Source organism: Lagenorhynchus albirostris, chromosome 14 (genome assembly GCF_949774975.1).
Source record: "Lagenorhynchus albirostris chromosome 14, mLagAlb1.1, whole genome shotgun sequence".
NCBI lineage: Eukaryota > Metazoa > Chordata > Mammalia > Artiodactyla > Delphinidae > Lagenorhynchus > Lagenorhynchus albirostris.
The window spans coordinates 19,253,509-19,270,050 of record NC_083108.1 but is presented as its reverse complement, the minus strand read 5'-3'; the positions used below and the strand labels follow the sequence as shown (position 1 = coordinate 19,270,050).

Here is a 16,542-nt window from a genome sequence, read left to right as displayed (position 1 = left end):
GCTCACATTACACCTGCTTGTCGGGGCTCTTCTGAACACCCCAAGTGAAACAAACTCCCTCTTTCTTGAACTCCTACATCTATTCTTCCATCCCTTAAATTACTCAATTAATTATATACCACCTTGCAGTAAGGTGAATCTTTTATTTTTATCTGTAACTGCTGGTCTCTGATTCACTTGTGACCTTCTCACCCCAACACAATTGTGAGCTTTATAAGGACAGAGGCCACACTTGGTTTTTCAGCCTCGTCTCTGGTACAACGTCCAAGTCAAGAGACACTCAGTAGACAGTAGTGTGGATTGTTGAGAGCTGGAGGTGCTATGCCATTATTTGATGAAAATATATTTCTTTGAGATTCAAACTTCCGGAGTGCAAAAGACCCCAAGCTAGTGAAGCTTTTCAATATTAGATTAAACAAAAATTGGCAATAGATTGTCAGAGAAGAAATTTAGAAGGCACATACCTCCCAATTCTACATCACATGTCTTACAATGTTTATGCTGGTAAACACTTCAGTCTTTGAAATGAATCCAAAACATTCTCGCTTTCAGTGAGTGTAAACGCCAGGAGAGGTGCTGGGCCCTCTCTGTGAGCTTTTTTGACTGTGAATTCCATTTACACACATCCTTCAACACGGCTGGTTCTTCTGAAGTCATTCCTTACAAGAATCTCTGTTCATATGTCAGTTTTGTTGTCACAAAGATGTATGTTTTATAGACCGATTTAATTCATTTTTGAAGAAGGAATATGAGAAAATGTGGTTCCCATATGTCTTCGCACACGATATGTCAGCCTAGCGTGATGGCAGGCTTCTCTCATCTGTCCCCTTAAGACAGCTGCTCCAGGAGTGAAATAGGAAATACTAAGGACAGCCTTAGTACATCAAGGTTATTCATTCCTTGAGAATTTTGCATTCTGTATACAAAAGGTGCATCTAAGCAGCAGGATGAACAATGCCTCACACCTCAACCCTGTGCCTGAGGACGGCTGGCAGTATAAGCCATGTAAGATAATGATTATTGATAAAAGGCACATTATGGGAAGGAGGACAAAAATCATACCCCTTATGTAAACCTAAAGGATGCAGGGCACAGACTTAGTTCTCAGTGAGGGAGAAGGAGCTATAATGCGCCCTAGGATCTGTTTTCTCATGGGGTCCTAGCTTTCCCCACCCTGGGGACACAATGAGGTTGGTGAGTGAAGCTAGAAATCAATAAGCTTTCCCCTGGAGTAAACCCTGGAAAGTAAGGGGGTTAACAAGGGTACTGGGCTGAGTGGTCCAGGGTATGAAGCTGGTCCAGAGCAAGAGTATTTTACCCATGTTGCTGTGGATGCAAAAGTGTTTGCTCCAATGAGATCTTATCGAGCAAGTATGTTTTAAAGTAACTGTCATGTGCTGTGGGCAATGAGAGGGGGATAAGGCACAGTCTTATCCTCAAATCAGACACACGCACACACACTCTTAAGGAGAGGACAGAGAGGAGACTATTGTGGCTGAGTTAGCCACACTCTTGTGGTTGGAGCAGGAGACAGTTTTGGGAGTACAGCTAGTTCCCAAAGACAGAGAAAGAACCCTTCAATAAAAGCCCTGTAATCTCTGAGCTTCTAGTGACTGGTAGGAACAAATCCACAGGAAGAAAACTGAGTAAAACTTCTGGTATTTCATAATCATCATGAGTATGTCCTACCAAAGGAATCTTATTTTGGAAATAAAAAGTCATTAAAATATCTCTTATGGGCTTCCCTGGTGGCGCAGTGGTTGAGAGTCCGCCTGCCGATGCAGGGGACACGGGTTCGTGCCCCGGTCCGGGAAGATCCCACATGCTGCGGAGTGGCTGGGCCCGTGAGCCATGGCTGCTGAGCCTGCGCGTCCGGAGCCTGTGCTCCGCAATGGGAGAGGCCACAACAGTGAGAGGCCCGCGTACCGCAAAAAAAAAAAAAAAAAAAAATCTCTTCTCCCTACTTTGGTATTGAAAGTATTGTTCTCTATTGAAGTCATTTAACACTTTAATAATTTATATCCTTTGCTATTTTCTTTCTTTATTTCTTTATCTATATTTGACAGGCATTTAGCGAGCCAAAAATGTGCTCAGGGCCATAGAAACGCAATGGATAGCAAGTTAGAAACACAGCTCCTTTTTTCTTGGAGCTACTGGGGTAGAATTTGGACAAATAAACAATTGCAATAATAGCTTTAGGGCACTAACAGGAAAACAAAGAGTGGTTGTCAGGTGCACCAAGAGGAGCCCATAAGCTACATGAGGGTGTTGGGAAGTCAGCGTGGGGAGGTGATACTGTTATATGTAAATATACATACTCATACACAATGTATGAGTGAATCTTATCCAGGCTAAAAGGATAGAAGGTAAAGGAAGCATGAAGGTGAGGCTACCCACAGGAATAACAGCGTGTGTGAAAGCCCAGGGGAGAGAGTGAACTTTCTAAGAACTAAAAGATCAGCTTGCCTGTGGGTAGTCAACAGATGAAGCTGGATAGATGAGCAAGGGTTAGTTCATGCAGAGCCTTGACGGATTGTTGAAAAGTTCAGTCATTATCTTAAGCAAAGTACCATCATTTAAATGTTTTTAGCAGAGGATTTATATAATCAGTGGGAAGAAATCAGGGAAGGGGAGGATCCCATATGACACTGGAGACAGGAAAACTGTTGAGAAGGCTGTTGAAATTATCCAGGTGGAAGATAATGGGTCCAAAACTAGAATAGTGGCAGGGTACGTGGACAGAAATGAGAAAGTCAGGAGATATTTGTTGATTGCTTGTATATAGCAGGTGAGGTAGAAAGTCTGTGGTGACCAAGGAGGATGGTGATGTCATTGACAGAAAATCAGGAGGAGGGGCCAGTTTGGTTTTAAACACATGAATTTGAGGGTACCTTAGTTTCCTCCAAGTGGAAATATCAAACAAGTAATTGGGCATATGGTGCGGAAGGCAGGAAAAATCTAGACCTATAAATTTGGGGTTCAACATATAGGTGATAATAGAGCCAGGGAAGTGAATGAGATTAACCAGTGAATATATGTAGAGGAAGAAGGGGTCAAGAATAGAACCCAGAGGAAACCCAAGAATCTACAAATAGGCCAAAATAGGAGATCCAAAATTAGGAGGACATTTAGGATAGGAAGTGATACGCTTCTCTGTTTCAAAGTCATGTGCCTTTCTAAAAATCAATTGCCAGATTCACTTCTTTATCAGTATAACCCAAACCTTCTCTGGACCTTACGTGTGATCTCTTGTTTCGCCCATTGCTGACATTGAAGTGGATCTCAAAGCATCTTCAACTTCCCTGAGGATGTTGGGGTAGAAGGGGTTGGAACAAGGGAAAGTCATCGCACATGAAGGAGTGCATTCTTCAAAATCCTCCATTAGAGATGAGACTTCTTGCTTTCTCTCCTCAACTACCAAGTCTCTCTGCCCTTCCCTCATTCCCCTAATCAACATCCTCTTTTTCCTTTCTTCACTGTCGTCCTTCTCCTTAAGAGACATGCATGCCAGCCTAAAGCTCAGTTTTATCCCTAAGGAGTGCTTATAAAAGAGTTTTCTCACCAATGTTCTTCCTTACAAAAGAACCCTAGTTCCAGCTGCTAACAAGTTGTGATTTTCTGCATGTAATCATAGGCATTCATTTTCAGGCTACCATGTGCCAAGCTTCCTTCTGGGCACAGACAAGAAATTTGAAAAGTATAAGTTAAAGTCCCAACTCTAAAGTGGCTTCTATTTTAATTGTGGGCCACAAGATGCCCGTGAGCCAATGAGAGAAAGATTCCAAGGGGCTGTGTAAGCGAGCGTGTGGTTGAAGTTTACAAACTCTTGCACGCCTACCTGCTATGGAACATAAAGCCAGGACGCGATCTTAAACAAATCCACAACCAGGTGTTCTCCCCGACCCTTCAGCAGTCTTTCTGCCCATTCGGCAGAATAATCCCGAGGGATGCCACGGAGAGTTCATATCTGAAAGGGAAATAGTGTTGTTTGTATTGTCGTCAGAATTTGCATGTGGACTGACTTCCAGAACTATCCACTGTGCTTTTTTGGCAGATTCCGGAGCCTCACCACTGCGTTTTTCAGAGACGCCATGGGTTTCTTATTAATGTTTGACCTCACCAGTCAACAGAGCTTCTTAAATGTCAGAAACTGGATGAGTAAGTGGGACTGAGTAACTTCCGTTGGCCACGTTGCTTCTCTGCCTCACAAGATGAAACCAGATTGGGGACCACAGATTAACTCTAAAAAGTCACAGGTTTAGTGTTTCCTGTGTCACCTTCAAAGCGGTGGCTTTTACGTGGCTCATCCAAAGTGGCTTAAAATTGTGTTTTCCTTTGACGCCTTAGAAGAATCACCACCTATACGTAAGGACTTTATTGTTGCAATTGACAGGCCATTAATTCCACGTATCCAGTAAGTCTTGAAGGACTTCTTAAAACTAAATGAGTGGTCATATCTACTCCATCTAGCCTGGTGGGGACACAGAAAAACAGCAGCGTTTTCTGAGGGGGCAACTGGGTTAATTAGGTGAGAAATTGTTTCAGAGCAGAGCAGCCACGTGAAAATACGGTAGCGTGTCAGTCAACAAGCTCACGTTGAAATTTTACTTCTTTTTAGAAAAGTGTTCAAGTGTGAGGAAGACTGGTACAGAAAAATCTCCAGCCTTCATGGCAATTTAAACATAATATAAAGTTTCAAAGTAGCCTAATCAGTTATTAAAACCAGATTGATATGTCAGCACAGAAGCGTGGTATTTGATTTTTCCTTTATTTTTTTAACTGATGTAGCACTAAAGACAATATTTCATTTGCATGTTTTAAATTACAAATACCAGTTTTGATCCTAGTGGGACGTACCAGCAGTCGCATGGGGCTGGTGCTACTTGTCATTTCTAGATTTGTCAGGGCTGTCTGTGGCCAGAGTGATATTTTTTAAAAGACTAGATCATATTATTCCTCTGCTCGAAGTCCTTTTGGGATCTCCCATCTCACTTGGAATGCCTCTTTAATTCACTTTTACTCTGCCCCAGCTCACTGGCCTCCAGCTAAAGGTCTCTCCCCTGAGAAGCACAGTCCTGCCTTGGGGACTTTGATTTCTGTTCGCCTCTGCATTGATTTCTCTTTTCTGATTTATAGCGTGTGTTAGTTCTTTCATCTCCTTCAGGTTCTCGTTCAAACCTTATTTATCTCTTGGGAGAGGCTTTCCCTGACAGCCCCATCTAAAACAGTGCTCTTCACCACTCTGTATGCCCTCAATACACTTTCTATTTCATTTGGTCACTGCCACCACCTGACACATATTATATTTATTATATTATATTATATTTATTATATTATTTCTTTGTTTACTTGTGGTTTTGGTTCTTTCTACCACTAGAATGTAAGCTCTATAAAGGTGCAGACTTGGTCTGCTTTGTTCCATTGCGATACCCCAGATCACCTGGCTGAGTGTCTGGCTGTGTAGATTCTCAAATATATACATATCTTATTATTACATGTTATATATAATTATTAATATATATAAATGCTTTAAATGTAAGTTCACTAACAGTGGGGAAAAATACCAACAAATTCTGACTTAATTCCTTCTCCAAATGAGTGTTTATCCTAGGATCTGTCTCCATTTTCTTTTGCTATTACATTTCTTTATCCAAATTTTGGTGTTATTATTAGATTCTGGGGAGATAAGGAGATAATAAGATTATTCAGTTCTTTCAGAGACTGATTCGTTCATCATTTTTCAAGGTAGATGAGATGCTCCCTTATTACTAAAATTTCCAGAAAGATACAGTTGGGATTTAAGATAATTAATTGCCGTATCTAATAAGGCTTTAATTTCTAACATCCAAATAATTGGTGTTATAGAGTAAGCATTTGTCTTCTTTCTCTGACCTCAGCAAGGTTGCAAATAGCTTGCCTTGAGGTAGACCGTAAAATAGTCCCGTAACCTTGAAAACATAGATTGACAAGTTTTTTTTATCGTTTCCTTCCTTCCTCCCTCCCTCCCTTCCTTCTTCTTCTCCTCCTTCTTCTTCTCTCCTCCTCCTCCCCCCACCCCCCTTCTCTTTTAAACAGTGTCTCCTGGAGAAAAGAGAAAAACAAGTGACCTCTCTTAATATTGTTTCTACATGAATTTGTGGTGGTTCAAAAAGGTTCTGCTCTTATGGATCATCACCTTGAACTTCAGGAAAGGGAAATGTAGCAGCCTCCTAAAGGAAAGAGCAAACTTATGTACTTTAAGATCACGTTCCATTATCTCCACTTATATTTGAAGAATAAATGGAATGAAAAGCAGTATGTTCATCTCAAAGGGCATTTCCCCAGATAGAGAGGAGCACTGATAGGTATTCATACAAGCGCTTCATATACACTCTTATTAATCTTCACAACCTGCAACCTGTGAGGAATTAGCTCCATTTTCTAGATGAGGAAACTGTGGCTGGGAAGACTTAAGCAACTTGGCTAATATAATGTAACGCGTAAGCAGCCAAGCTGCAGATGAACAATTAGATTAGGACTCTGAAGTATGAGCAGTCATTTGACATCTCTTGTTTATAACTAACTTGCTGGTTCCATCTGTTTTCTTTCCAAGGCCAACTGCAAGCAAATGCTTATTGTGAAAATCCAGATATAGTATTAATTGGCAACAAGGCGGACCTGTCAGACCAGAGAGAAGTCAACGAACGGCAAGCCCGGGACCTGGCTGACAAATACAGGTAAGTCAGTCATGTGGAGATGTCCTCTAAACTCGCACACTGCTGCTTATAATGGGGTAGGCTCACAAGATTGATATTAGAAGGGATACCTTTGATTCAGGAATGTCGCATGAATGAAAAAGATCTTCCAGAGGAATATATGTGATGTTTTTAATGAACTATTTCATAATACTAGCAGCTAACATTTACTGAATGCTTATTATGTGCTAGCAACTGTTCCTAGGCTTTAACTCATCTAACCCCTCATAATCATATGTAGGAAATCTAGAGTTATCCCACTTTATATATGAGTAATTGAGACACAGAGGGATTGAGTAACTGATGGAAGGCCACATAGATAGTAAGTAGTAGAGCTAGAATTCAACCCAGGCAGACTGAAATCAGAGTCCATGCTTTTCAACACTGTACTCTACTGCCTCTCAGTCAATAACTACAAAACTCTAAGGAATGATACCTGACCTGGACATAATATTGCAATCATTATCCTAGCTGAGCTTAAATGGCAGCTTTTAAAATTTTTTAAATATTCCATGTAATTGTAAATTGACTCCCAAGGCAGAAATTGTCATTCTTTTTCAAATGTAAGCATCTTTGCCAAATCTGTCCATTTTTTACTGAAGGATTCTCCTTGAGAGCTTTATAAATGTACATGTCTTTTTGGAACTTTGGATTCCAAATAAATATAGACTGTATTCACATAAATATCCTATACAGTGACTGCTTAAATTCTAAATCAGACCCCTAGATAATTGATTGGAGGGAAGTAATAGTTTTAATGGTAATATTGTTCACTAGTTTAGGCATTTTTACCCTCTTAATTTTTAAGAATCAGTGATGATGCTTTGGCTTCAAGTCCCTGATTACCTCCTGTATCAGTTTCCTTGCCCATAAAACTTGTTACACCCATACTAAAAAGAAACCCACCAGCTTTCACTCACTGAGGAAAAACAAGGATGTTTTCCAACTCAGCCAGCAAAATCGTGATTATTTCACAATCTCTCAGCCAGCCATGTTGTTGCATGTGTGACTCATTGGCACATCTTGTTGTATCTTTTCTGGTTCCTTCCTCTCAAAAATATTTGTCATCTCTTCCATGCTAGCATACCATATTTTGAAACAAGTGCAGCGACTGGCCAGAATGTGGAAAAGGCTGTGGAAACCCTTCTGGACTTAATAATGAAACGAATGGAACAGTGTGTAGAGAAGACGCAAGTCCCTGACACTGTCAATGGTGGTAGTTCTGGGAAGCTGGATGGGGACAAACCAGCAGAGAAGAAGTGTGCCTGCTAAAAAAAAAAAAAAAAAAAAAAAAAAGAAGTGTACCTGCTAAACTTTACCATATGAACTGATCATCCAGAACCCCACGCAAGCATCACTTCCAAAAAGAGTGACAAATCACACGATTGTTGTTGAGTAGACCATGCATAATGGCATGTCTTTCTTTTTCTGCCAGAAAATCTATTTTAAGAAGTCACAGTAGTCAACAGTGTTCAAAAGAGTTGACCAGTTGTCCCTGAGGCCCATCCAAACAAGATCAAAGATTTTCCATTGTCATCATACCATCGTGGATGCTCCATTTGTTTTCCTTATAAAGAAGATGAGTATATAAGAGAGTACACAAGAAGAAATATCAGGGAGTTTTCAAACCAAAAGAACCAAAGGTACCTTGTCACACTGGGGACAAGAATAAGCTTCTAAAGGGATAACATAGAAAGATGACTTTTTTAAATGGTTGGATTTACTTCTTATATAGAATCTGACTTGTACTTTTATAGGTTTGCATTGGGAGAAACATTAGCTAAAAATGCGTATACACAAAAAAGAATTCTAAGTGCTTCATTAAGAGTGACATTACCATGTACATCCTATAAGCTGTGCTAGAATGACTACCTTACGAGAGGATGAATGTCAGACTTCTGAGAAAATGTAGGAGACTGCGTAATAATGCCATTTGTATATTCTTAATAAATGGCAGATAGACAAGAATAGGACTGTGAATGACAGAGGACAAGAGAAATGCCCAGGGAGAAAAATGAAGGTATGGGAACATGGCATTTGGGCAACTGAAATTAAATGTATCTGTTACAGATGTCTGGGAGAGATACTTAGCCAAATTTCACTCAAGCCAATTAGAAACTGACATTATCAATTGGGATTAAGAGAGTCTCCAGAGGTTTGCATTTCCAACAAAATTTTAGAAATTGGTGTAGTGTTCAGCTTCACATTTCATATTTCTTAGCAATCATGATGAAAAGTCACAAAGAGAAATTAAAGATTGCTGTTTATTAACTATCTCTTTATGCACTCAAGGAAAACGATTTAGCCTTAATTTTTTTAGATAAAATATGTTGGTGATATGAAATAAAAAGTGACTATTAATTCTAGGTTTCTTTCTGATTTACAAAGTACTGGAAACTCTAAATCACATTACTCTCCTCCAACCCACACCCACCCCTGGCTTTGAATCAATTGTAAAAATAGAGGGATGTCACTTTATAGATCAACTTAGAATAATGATGGATCGATTTTATGGTCACTCTGAATTTTCATGTCATTCATCACATAAAAATGGATGATACATCATGCCACATTACAGTGTATTTAGCATCTGTTTTTATTTTGCCTAAGGCAAAACACCTATGCTTGAACTATATTGGGGGGCTGGCAGAGATGGAGCTGTATCTTATCTAAGCAAAACTTTTGTTAATGGCTTTATTTTTCACATAATGCTGTCTTTTCTTTCTAAAAATGATCACAAAGGTATTTTCCATTGGCCTATTATTATTGCATCTAAACATGGGCTTGTGATTTAGTTTCTGGTAAACGTAAGCCACTCCTATTACTATTATTTATGTATTTCAGTCAATTTTGTCAATAACAAAGTCACCATACTTTAGGTTTTCTCTTTTTATTGTGAATATATGATTTTTCTACAGGATAGTTCCTCTTTGTAGAAAAATTTTCCAATTAAACTTCACTTTTCTAGACTCTCTGTATATTTTTTGTTAAGTTACAAACATAGGAAACTCTAAATCCCAGTCCCCCACCTTTAACCTCCGTCTGCCAACCTCCACTGGGTGTCAATCAGTTTTAGGAACACAGACCCAAGGGACTGTCTAGTTACAAGACCCAGAAATGTGCCATGAATCCAGGTAATTTGGAAGCTTTAATGGAGTTAGTCCTTAACAGATTAACAAGTTCTCACTGTCAGCTGCCCAGGTCCTCTGATTTCTGCAGCACGATGCCAACTTCTAAGGTTGGTCATGAGTGGGTATTCGCTCCCAGGATGCTTTTCTCTATGATGCTATTCGTGACCTCAGTGCCTGTGCCAGGAGGATAGAAAGCTATTAGCTATCGTCAAAGATGTTTCTTCTGAAACGAATATGAGCAAAAACAATGTAACCATTGGTGTGGCAAAATTTGGTGAACTTTTCGGTCATTAGGTCGATTTCTCCTTCGGATTCAAATTATGATGCCCCCTGCATTTCCACAACAGGAAACACTTAGCCTTTCTAAAATCCAAAAAGCATTTTATTTTTGATATGCCTTTTTGTTTCTATTTATTTTCCAGTTACATGATTGATTTACTTATCCAAGATTCTGTCACTGTCAGTTATTTAACAAGCCTTTATTCAGGGTCTATTTTAGGATCATTATTTGATAGCCATAGCGTGATGCAGAGGGTGATGATGCTTATAATTAAAGAACTATTCCTATAAAAATAACAATTATTGGGTAATCTCAAGAGGAATGAAATTTAAAACAGACAAGAAAATTAATTTAAAATAGTATTCTACTTATAAATAAACACTTAATCTAAAAAAAATGTTTTCTCTGTCAAGTTTGATGTAAGACCCTGAAGTCTATGTAACCATTACTAGTAACCATTACTCTTTCATTATTTCAGAATTAATTATTCTGTATAATTCATTTTACAATTTCAAATTGACTTGGGGGTCACGAATTATACAGACTGCTTTTAAACAATTGCATACACCCTTTAATACACAGCAATATGTATTACTTATTTTGTCCCAAATGCTTTAGTTAACCATATCATATTTTGGAGAATTATTTAAAATGTACATGAAGTTCCTTTCTGATATAGAAACCATTTTGGAAGTGTTTACACTGGTTTAATGTTTACATTGCTCTAACACAGTGCCTCGGAGACCTCCTTGACCAGAGTTGTCTCCAGCCCCATAGCTTATTTCCTATAATACCATGTTGTAGGAAGGCCTCACAGAGACTCTAGTGCAGCTAAAGGTATTCTGAGGTTTTCAGCAAAGGGTATAAGAATCTTATTCAAATCTGGAGATTATTACCACCATCTCCTGGTCACTTTTTGGGGAGTGGGCATTATTTGAGACTCTGTGATTAGGTACAAGGTTACCTTTTAATGAAAAAAAAAAAGTCCTTTGAAAAATGTATCAAATATAGTTGAGAGAACATGTTTGTCTTGGTGTGATGAGGGTAACAAGTCACAAATTGGCAGGAAAAAAAATGCTAAATGCTGGGAGTGGGTCTCTACATAAGAGCTTGAGCTTGTGGGTCTCTACATAAGAATTTCACAACTCCGGCCAATCCCACTCCAGCCAAGTTGCTGTCGTTTCCATATTATCAGCTAGCACACTGCAACAAATTTGAAACCAGCGTTTTCTAAAGTAAATATTTTACCTGTTGTGTTTAACCAGATGGGACATTCTATGTATCAGTGGGTGTCTTTGTTATGCTTCTAGTATGTTATTCTCTGCCAATCTGTACAGATAGGAGGAACAGGGCAAGAGTTTTTTATCAGGCGTTTCTTGTCTTCTTTATAAGAGAGAGAAACTTGACCATAGAGGAGGACTCACTACATTAAAAGATAGTTTACTAACAGCTGAAATATTCTTTAAAGTGTAAATTTTGTCCACTGGGAATCAACAAATTTGATGAAGCTCATATACATTCTCACCAATGGAGCGGGTGCATCGGTTAGAAGGAGAAGCAATATGTGTAAAGAGATACAGTGTAGAACTAGATGTAGCATATAACCTGGAACTAAACATTTGAGGGAGAATCCTCATCCATAAAGAATTTTTGAGATTAAAATTCTAATTGTAAAGAGATAATATTGAAGTTTCTGGTGTCCTAAGATACTTAATAACTCTTTAAAAGGAAGATCTGGGAGCTACATTAGCCAAAGTGATAGAAAAGTTGTCTTTCACCTTCTACTCCCAAGCTTGAAAGCATTAAAAGGAGTCTAGTGTATTTGAATATTTTAGGGAAAGCTTTATCATTTTTAAAGATTCCCAGATACTGTCTATGTTTGAAAAGCTTGTCTAAGAATTCACCAAAAGCTGTATTTTCTTCTTGATCTTTGACCAAAGTGGTGTAAGTTTATTTCTGGGGAGAGTGCTGAGCTCTTAAATATGGAAAGTAGATAGAGAGTATTCTCTGAGATGAGTGTTGTCTCAATGCTTTGTAAATCTATGGAGATACTTGTCTCATAAAGTAGAACTGATAAAAATAAAACATTGTTAGCTGAATAGGGAATTTTATAAACTTATTGCCTTGGAGTTCTTGGGTAGAGACTCAACCACATTGACATTGTTGAGCAAGAACTACAGAGATTAGAGATTAAAGTTGTCTAAATAGAGTTTCTAACTATGGCAGAACATGGAGAAGACCATACTTACAAGGTTGATTTTTAGGCAGGAAAAAAAAAAGGCTGACAAAGTTGTTTGTAACCAGATCTATGGCAAATGTTTAGCCATTATTTTTATCTACCAGCTAGAGGTTTATGCCCTTAGAACTAAGCTAATAAAAATATTGAAACACTAACTATTTCATGAGTGGCATCAAAATTTGGGAAAATTAGAAACATTTACTCTATCTGAATCAAATTTTCTCATAAATTGCACTTTAATTTTTTAAGAAGTAGCATCACAAAGATGCCTTTCTGCAGAGCTCTTTTTACCAACAGCCTATGATGGAGATATTTTCTAAATTCATATTTAGAGAGAATAACAAGCGAACATAAAAAACCATGAGTACCAAAATAATGGGGTTATTTAAAAAGGTGTTCTCTTTTGAAGAAAAAGAGTACAAAGAAATTGTCTTTGAATTGAGTTATTTAAATCTGTTTCCGAGTTCATTTTCTTTCCAACTGGTTGTGGAAGTCATGGCTATTATCCCTCAGTCGACTTAGTCATTAGCAAGTTCTGTAGGAGCCGCATGTCTGTTCTTAACCTAACGGATCCCTTATTTACCCAATGGCTGTTGTCCTTATGTCTGCCGGCACATCAAAATAGTATCTGTCCCTAGCAAAGTAATAACATATGCTTATCCTTACTCTTCTCCAGGTTGTTTTTTTCAAATGTTCTTTGAGAGGAAGCCTAGTATTATCGAAAGGAAAGTGGCCAAAAAGAACAATTTGGGGGCCATGGGTATGTCATTAAATATGGCTTCTCCAAGTAGGCTTATAAATCCTAAATGCCTCACAGGGTTCATGTCTGGCCCAAAGGAGAACATTTATAGAAACTGGTTTGTAAATTATGTTCCATTTCATAAACTGACACTATTATCCCAAGCTAAGAATAATAAAATATCACAGTCATACTTTCACAACCGTACTTTCACAAGTGTTATAGCAGGGACAAAACACTAATTTTAGTAGAGATATTGGAAACTTGAAATGGGTAGTCGGCTTACTGTCATTCTATTTGATTGAAAATGTTTAATATATCTCAAGTTATTGAAAAAATATGAGTTCTATTTCATGTTGTAGGTCATCTTGTATTTCTCTCAAGGAATCCAATTACATTCTAGATAGTGTATTACAATCTGGCCAAAATCCTCCTTGTATAAATAGGGCTTCTGTGTCCACAGCCTTATAAAAGATACTGACTGTATCTGAAATTATTTGAGGAAAATAAGTTATCCCACTTAATGTGTTAAAAGTAGACAACGTTCTGGCGTAATGCTGAAGTGCTGCACTGTACCCCAATGGTCTACATTTAAGTGATATTATCCTCAGTTTTAGGCTAAGCACGTTCGATTGTTTTGTCTGTCATTTACTCAGATCTCTGTTCTGTCTACTGCCATGAATGTAAATTAAAACCTTAAACATGGAGTTTTTATTCTCTGTGACCCTGAATAGACTGTGGTGCCTGACAGACACTGTTAGGTCAGGATTTTGTTGTACCAAAGTTCTAGTAGCTTCAGAAATCAGAGCATCCAATGATTTTGTGGTGTGTGGGTTTCAAAACTATGGTTGAGAACTGTATTCAGTGATTGTTTCTGCACACTTTTCAAATAAAAATGCATTTTTATCAATTATTTTGTATATTCAAGGCAATCTTATTTCTGTGCTGAAGTTGAATGAATGGTGAATGGGGAACATTAAATCAGTATCAGTACGGGAATTGTATTCCATTAAAAGTGATATCCATCAAGAACTAGGAAAGAAGTGATTTGGATTTGGCCAAGTGGTTTTTTTTTTTTTACATCTTTATTGGAGTATAATTGCTTTACAGTGGTGTGTTAGTTTCTGCTTCATAACAAAGTGAATCAGTTATACATATACATATGTTCCCATATCTCTTCCCTCTTGCGTCTCCCTCCCTCCCATCCTCCGTATCCCACCCCTCTAGGCGGTCACAAAGCACCGAGCTGATCTCCCTGTGCTATGCGGCTGCTTCGCACTAGCTATCTACCTTACGTTTGGTAGTATATAAATGTCCATGCCTCTCTCTCACTTTGTCACAACTTACCCTTCCCCCTCCCCATATCCTCAAGTCCATTCTGTAGTAGGTCTGTGCCTTTATTCCCGTCTTACCCCTAGGTTCTTCAGAGTCTGTCATACAGAGTGAAGTAAGTCAGAAAGAGAAAGACAAATACCGTATGCTAACACATGCATATGGAATCTAAGAAAAAAATGGCCAAGTGGTTTTTATCCATCTCTCTAAACTTCCTAATTTATTATTTGTTTAAAGGCTGGAATTTTCAAGGCACCTTTTCTAATAATTTTAAATGATACATTTATGAAGTTAGCAGTTAGCATGTTACAGTATTCCATGGTATGTCAACACCTCAATGTATTATAACCTATTTCTTCACCATAATAAAATGCTGAGGCAAGTGGTAGTATCTCCTTTAGTTACAGACTGGTGACGGGACCAATGTTCAAGGCCAATTCAAGACCACAACCATACAGCTTCCTCTTAAATGTTCATTTGCAAAGGCTTCCTTGTTCCCAGAGTTGTTCTCCCTCCATATGTTACTTAGATAGGCTTTGCCAAGATAATGATGAGTTTTTAATTTAAAGATAAACAACTCTCCCACTGCAAGCAAATAAATCCTTGGCACCATTCTCTCAACTTTACTCCATGGTAGCAGTAATGCTGTTTCACACAGGCAGAATCTTTTGACTCCTGGATTCATCTTAAATAATTCAAGACAAGTCAGTAGAGACTTGCTTTTCCTAATGGTTTATAGGGTGTAAAAATAGTCATAACATGCCCCCTATTGAGGAAAAAATAAGGCCATCTTGTAATGGTAGGATTTCTCTTTTTAAAACTGGATGTAAGGTATTTGTATGATCACAGTTCTCTACACCAAGGAAAATTTCATTTCTTTTTTTTTTTTTTTTTTTTTTTTTGCGGTATGTGGGCCTCTCACTGTTGTGGCCTCTCCCGTTGCAGAGCACAGGCTCAGGACGCGCAGGCTCAGCGGCCATGGCTCACGGGCCCAGCCGCTCAGCGGCATGTGGGATCCTCCCGGACCAGGGCACGAACCCGTGTCCCCTGCATCGGCAGGCGGACTCTCAACCACTGCACCACAAGGGAAGCCCGGAAAATTTCATTTCTAATATGGATTACTACTTGTGGAGAAAGAATAGCTGTAATAAGAGTGTGAGCATTGCTCTTCTGTTAGAAACTCATTTAGGGGACTTGCATTATGGTTTAAGAGGCCATCACACTAATTATAATTTGACTGAGGCTGTATCATAAGTAATAGAAAAATTTTGTGATAGGAGTCAGATTTTTGAAATTATCATCACTTTGGACCATTTCTGTAGGTCTCTGAGAGAAAGACTCTCTTAAAAAACTCTCTTTTTTAAACCTTTAACCAAAAGGTTTTAAAGAAAAAGCAGATTTCAATCTCTTTGATTGATTCCCTAGAGAAACTTACATCATGAGTTCATTCACGAGCAACTTGGCATCATGTTAGTCGACACATTGGATTATGAAGCCATATTACCCAGCCTCACGGGAGCCCTTCTCCTCCCTTGACTTCCAAGAGCAGTTCTGCGTGAGTCCTCTAGGCCAACAGGGTAGGTCAAAACAAGACTTCTCAAATGAACCTTTTAAGGGCAGTTTTCTCTTCACTGCCCCTTCCACAGAACATGAGCTTGCTCTGTATGTCAGGGAAACATGGGCAAAGGAGGGGATTGAGATACAGATTACCGAAAATCATTAGCTTACCACCACTAGGAAGTCAAAAAAGAACTTGAAGGATAACTTACTAAACAAATAAAAGGGATGGCTTATACAATGGAAATGTGAAGGAATACGCTGCGTGGAAAATAATTTAGACAGTCCTGGGGCTTATTCTTTTTTTTTTTTTTTTTGCAGTACGCGGGCCTCTCACTGTTGTGGCGTCTCCCGTAGCGGAGCACAGGCTCCGGACGCGCAGGCTCAGCGGCCATGGCTCACGGGCCCAGCCGCTCCGCGGCATGTGGGATCTTCCCGGACCGGGACACAAACCTGCATTGGCAGGCGTTGGCAGGCGGACTGCATTGGCAGGCGGACTCCCAACCACTGCGCCACCAGGGAAGCCCCCC

At 39.0% G+C, this 16,542-nt stretch overlaps 1 protein-coding gene across 13 annotated transcripts in view; it reads left to right on the top strand.

The window, feature by feature from the left end:
* RAB27B (RAB27B, member RAS oncogene family) overlaps positions 1–16,542 on the top strand; it is a 71,473-nt gene that overhangs the window by 51,999 nt on the left and 2,932 nt on the right. For 9 of the 13 annotated variants that reach the window (XM_060170837.1, XM_060170827.1, XM_060170832.1 and 6 more), the window contains 4 exons: positions 4,055–4,158; positions 6,593–6,716; positions 7,817–7,999; positions 8,040–14,036. In XM_060170837.1, the coding sequence (XP_060026820.1) occupies positions 4,055–4,158; positions 6,593–6,716; positions 7,817–7,999; positions 8,040–8,046 (418 nt within the window). In that variant the 3' untranslated portion in view covers positions 8,047–14,036. Of the gene's footprint in view, positions 1–4,054; positions 4,159–6,592; positions 6,717–7,816; positions 8,007–8,039; positions 14,037–16,542 lie in introns of those variants that run through there. The other 4 variants (XM_060170840.1, XM_060170838.1, XM_060170839.1 and 1 more) reach the window with 3 other exon arrangements.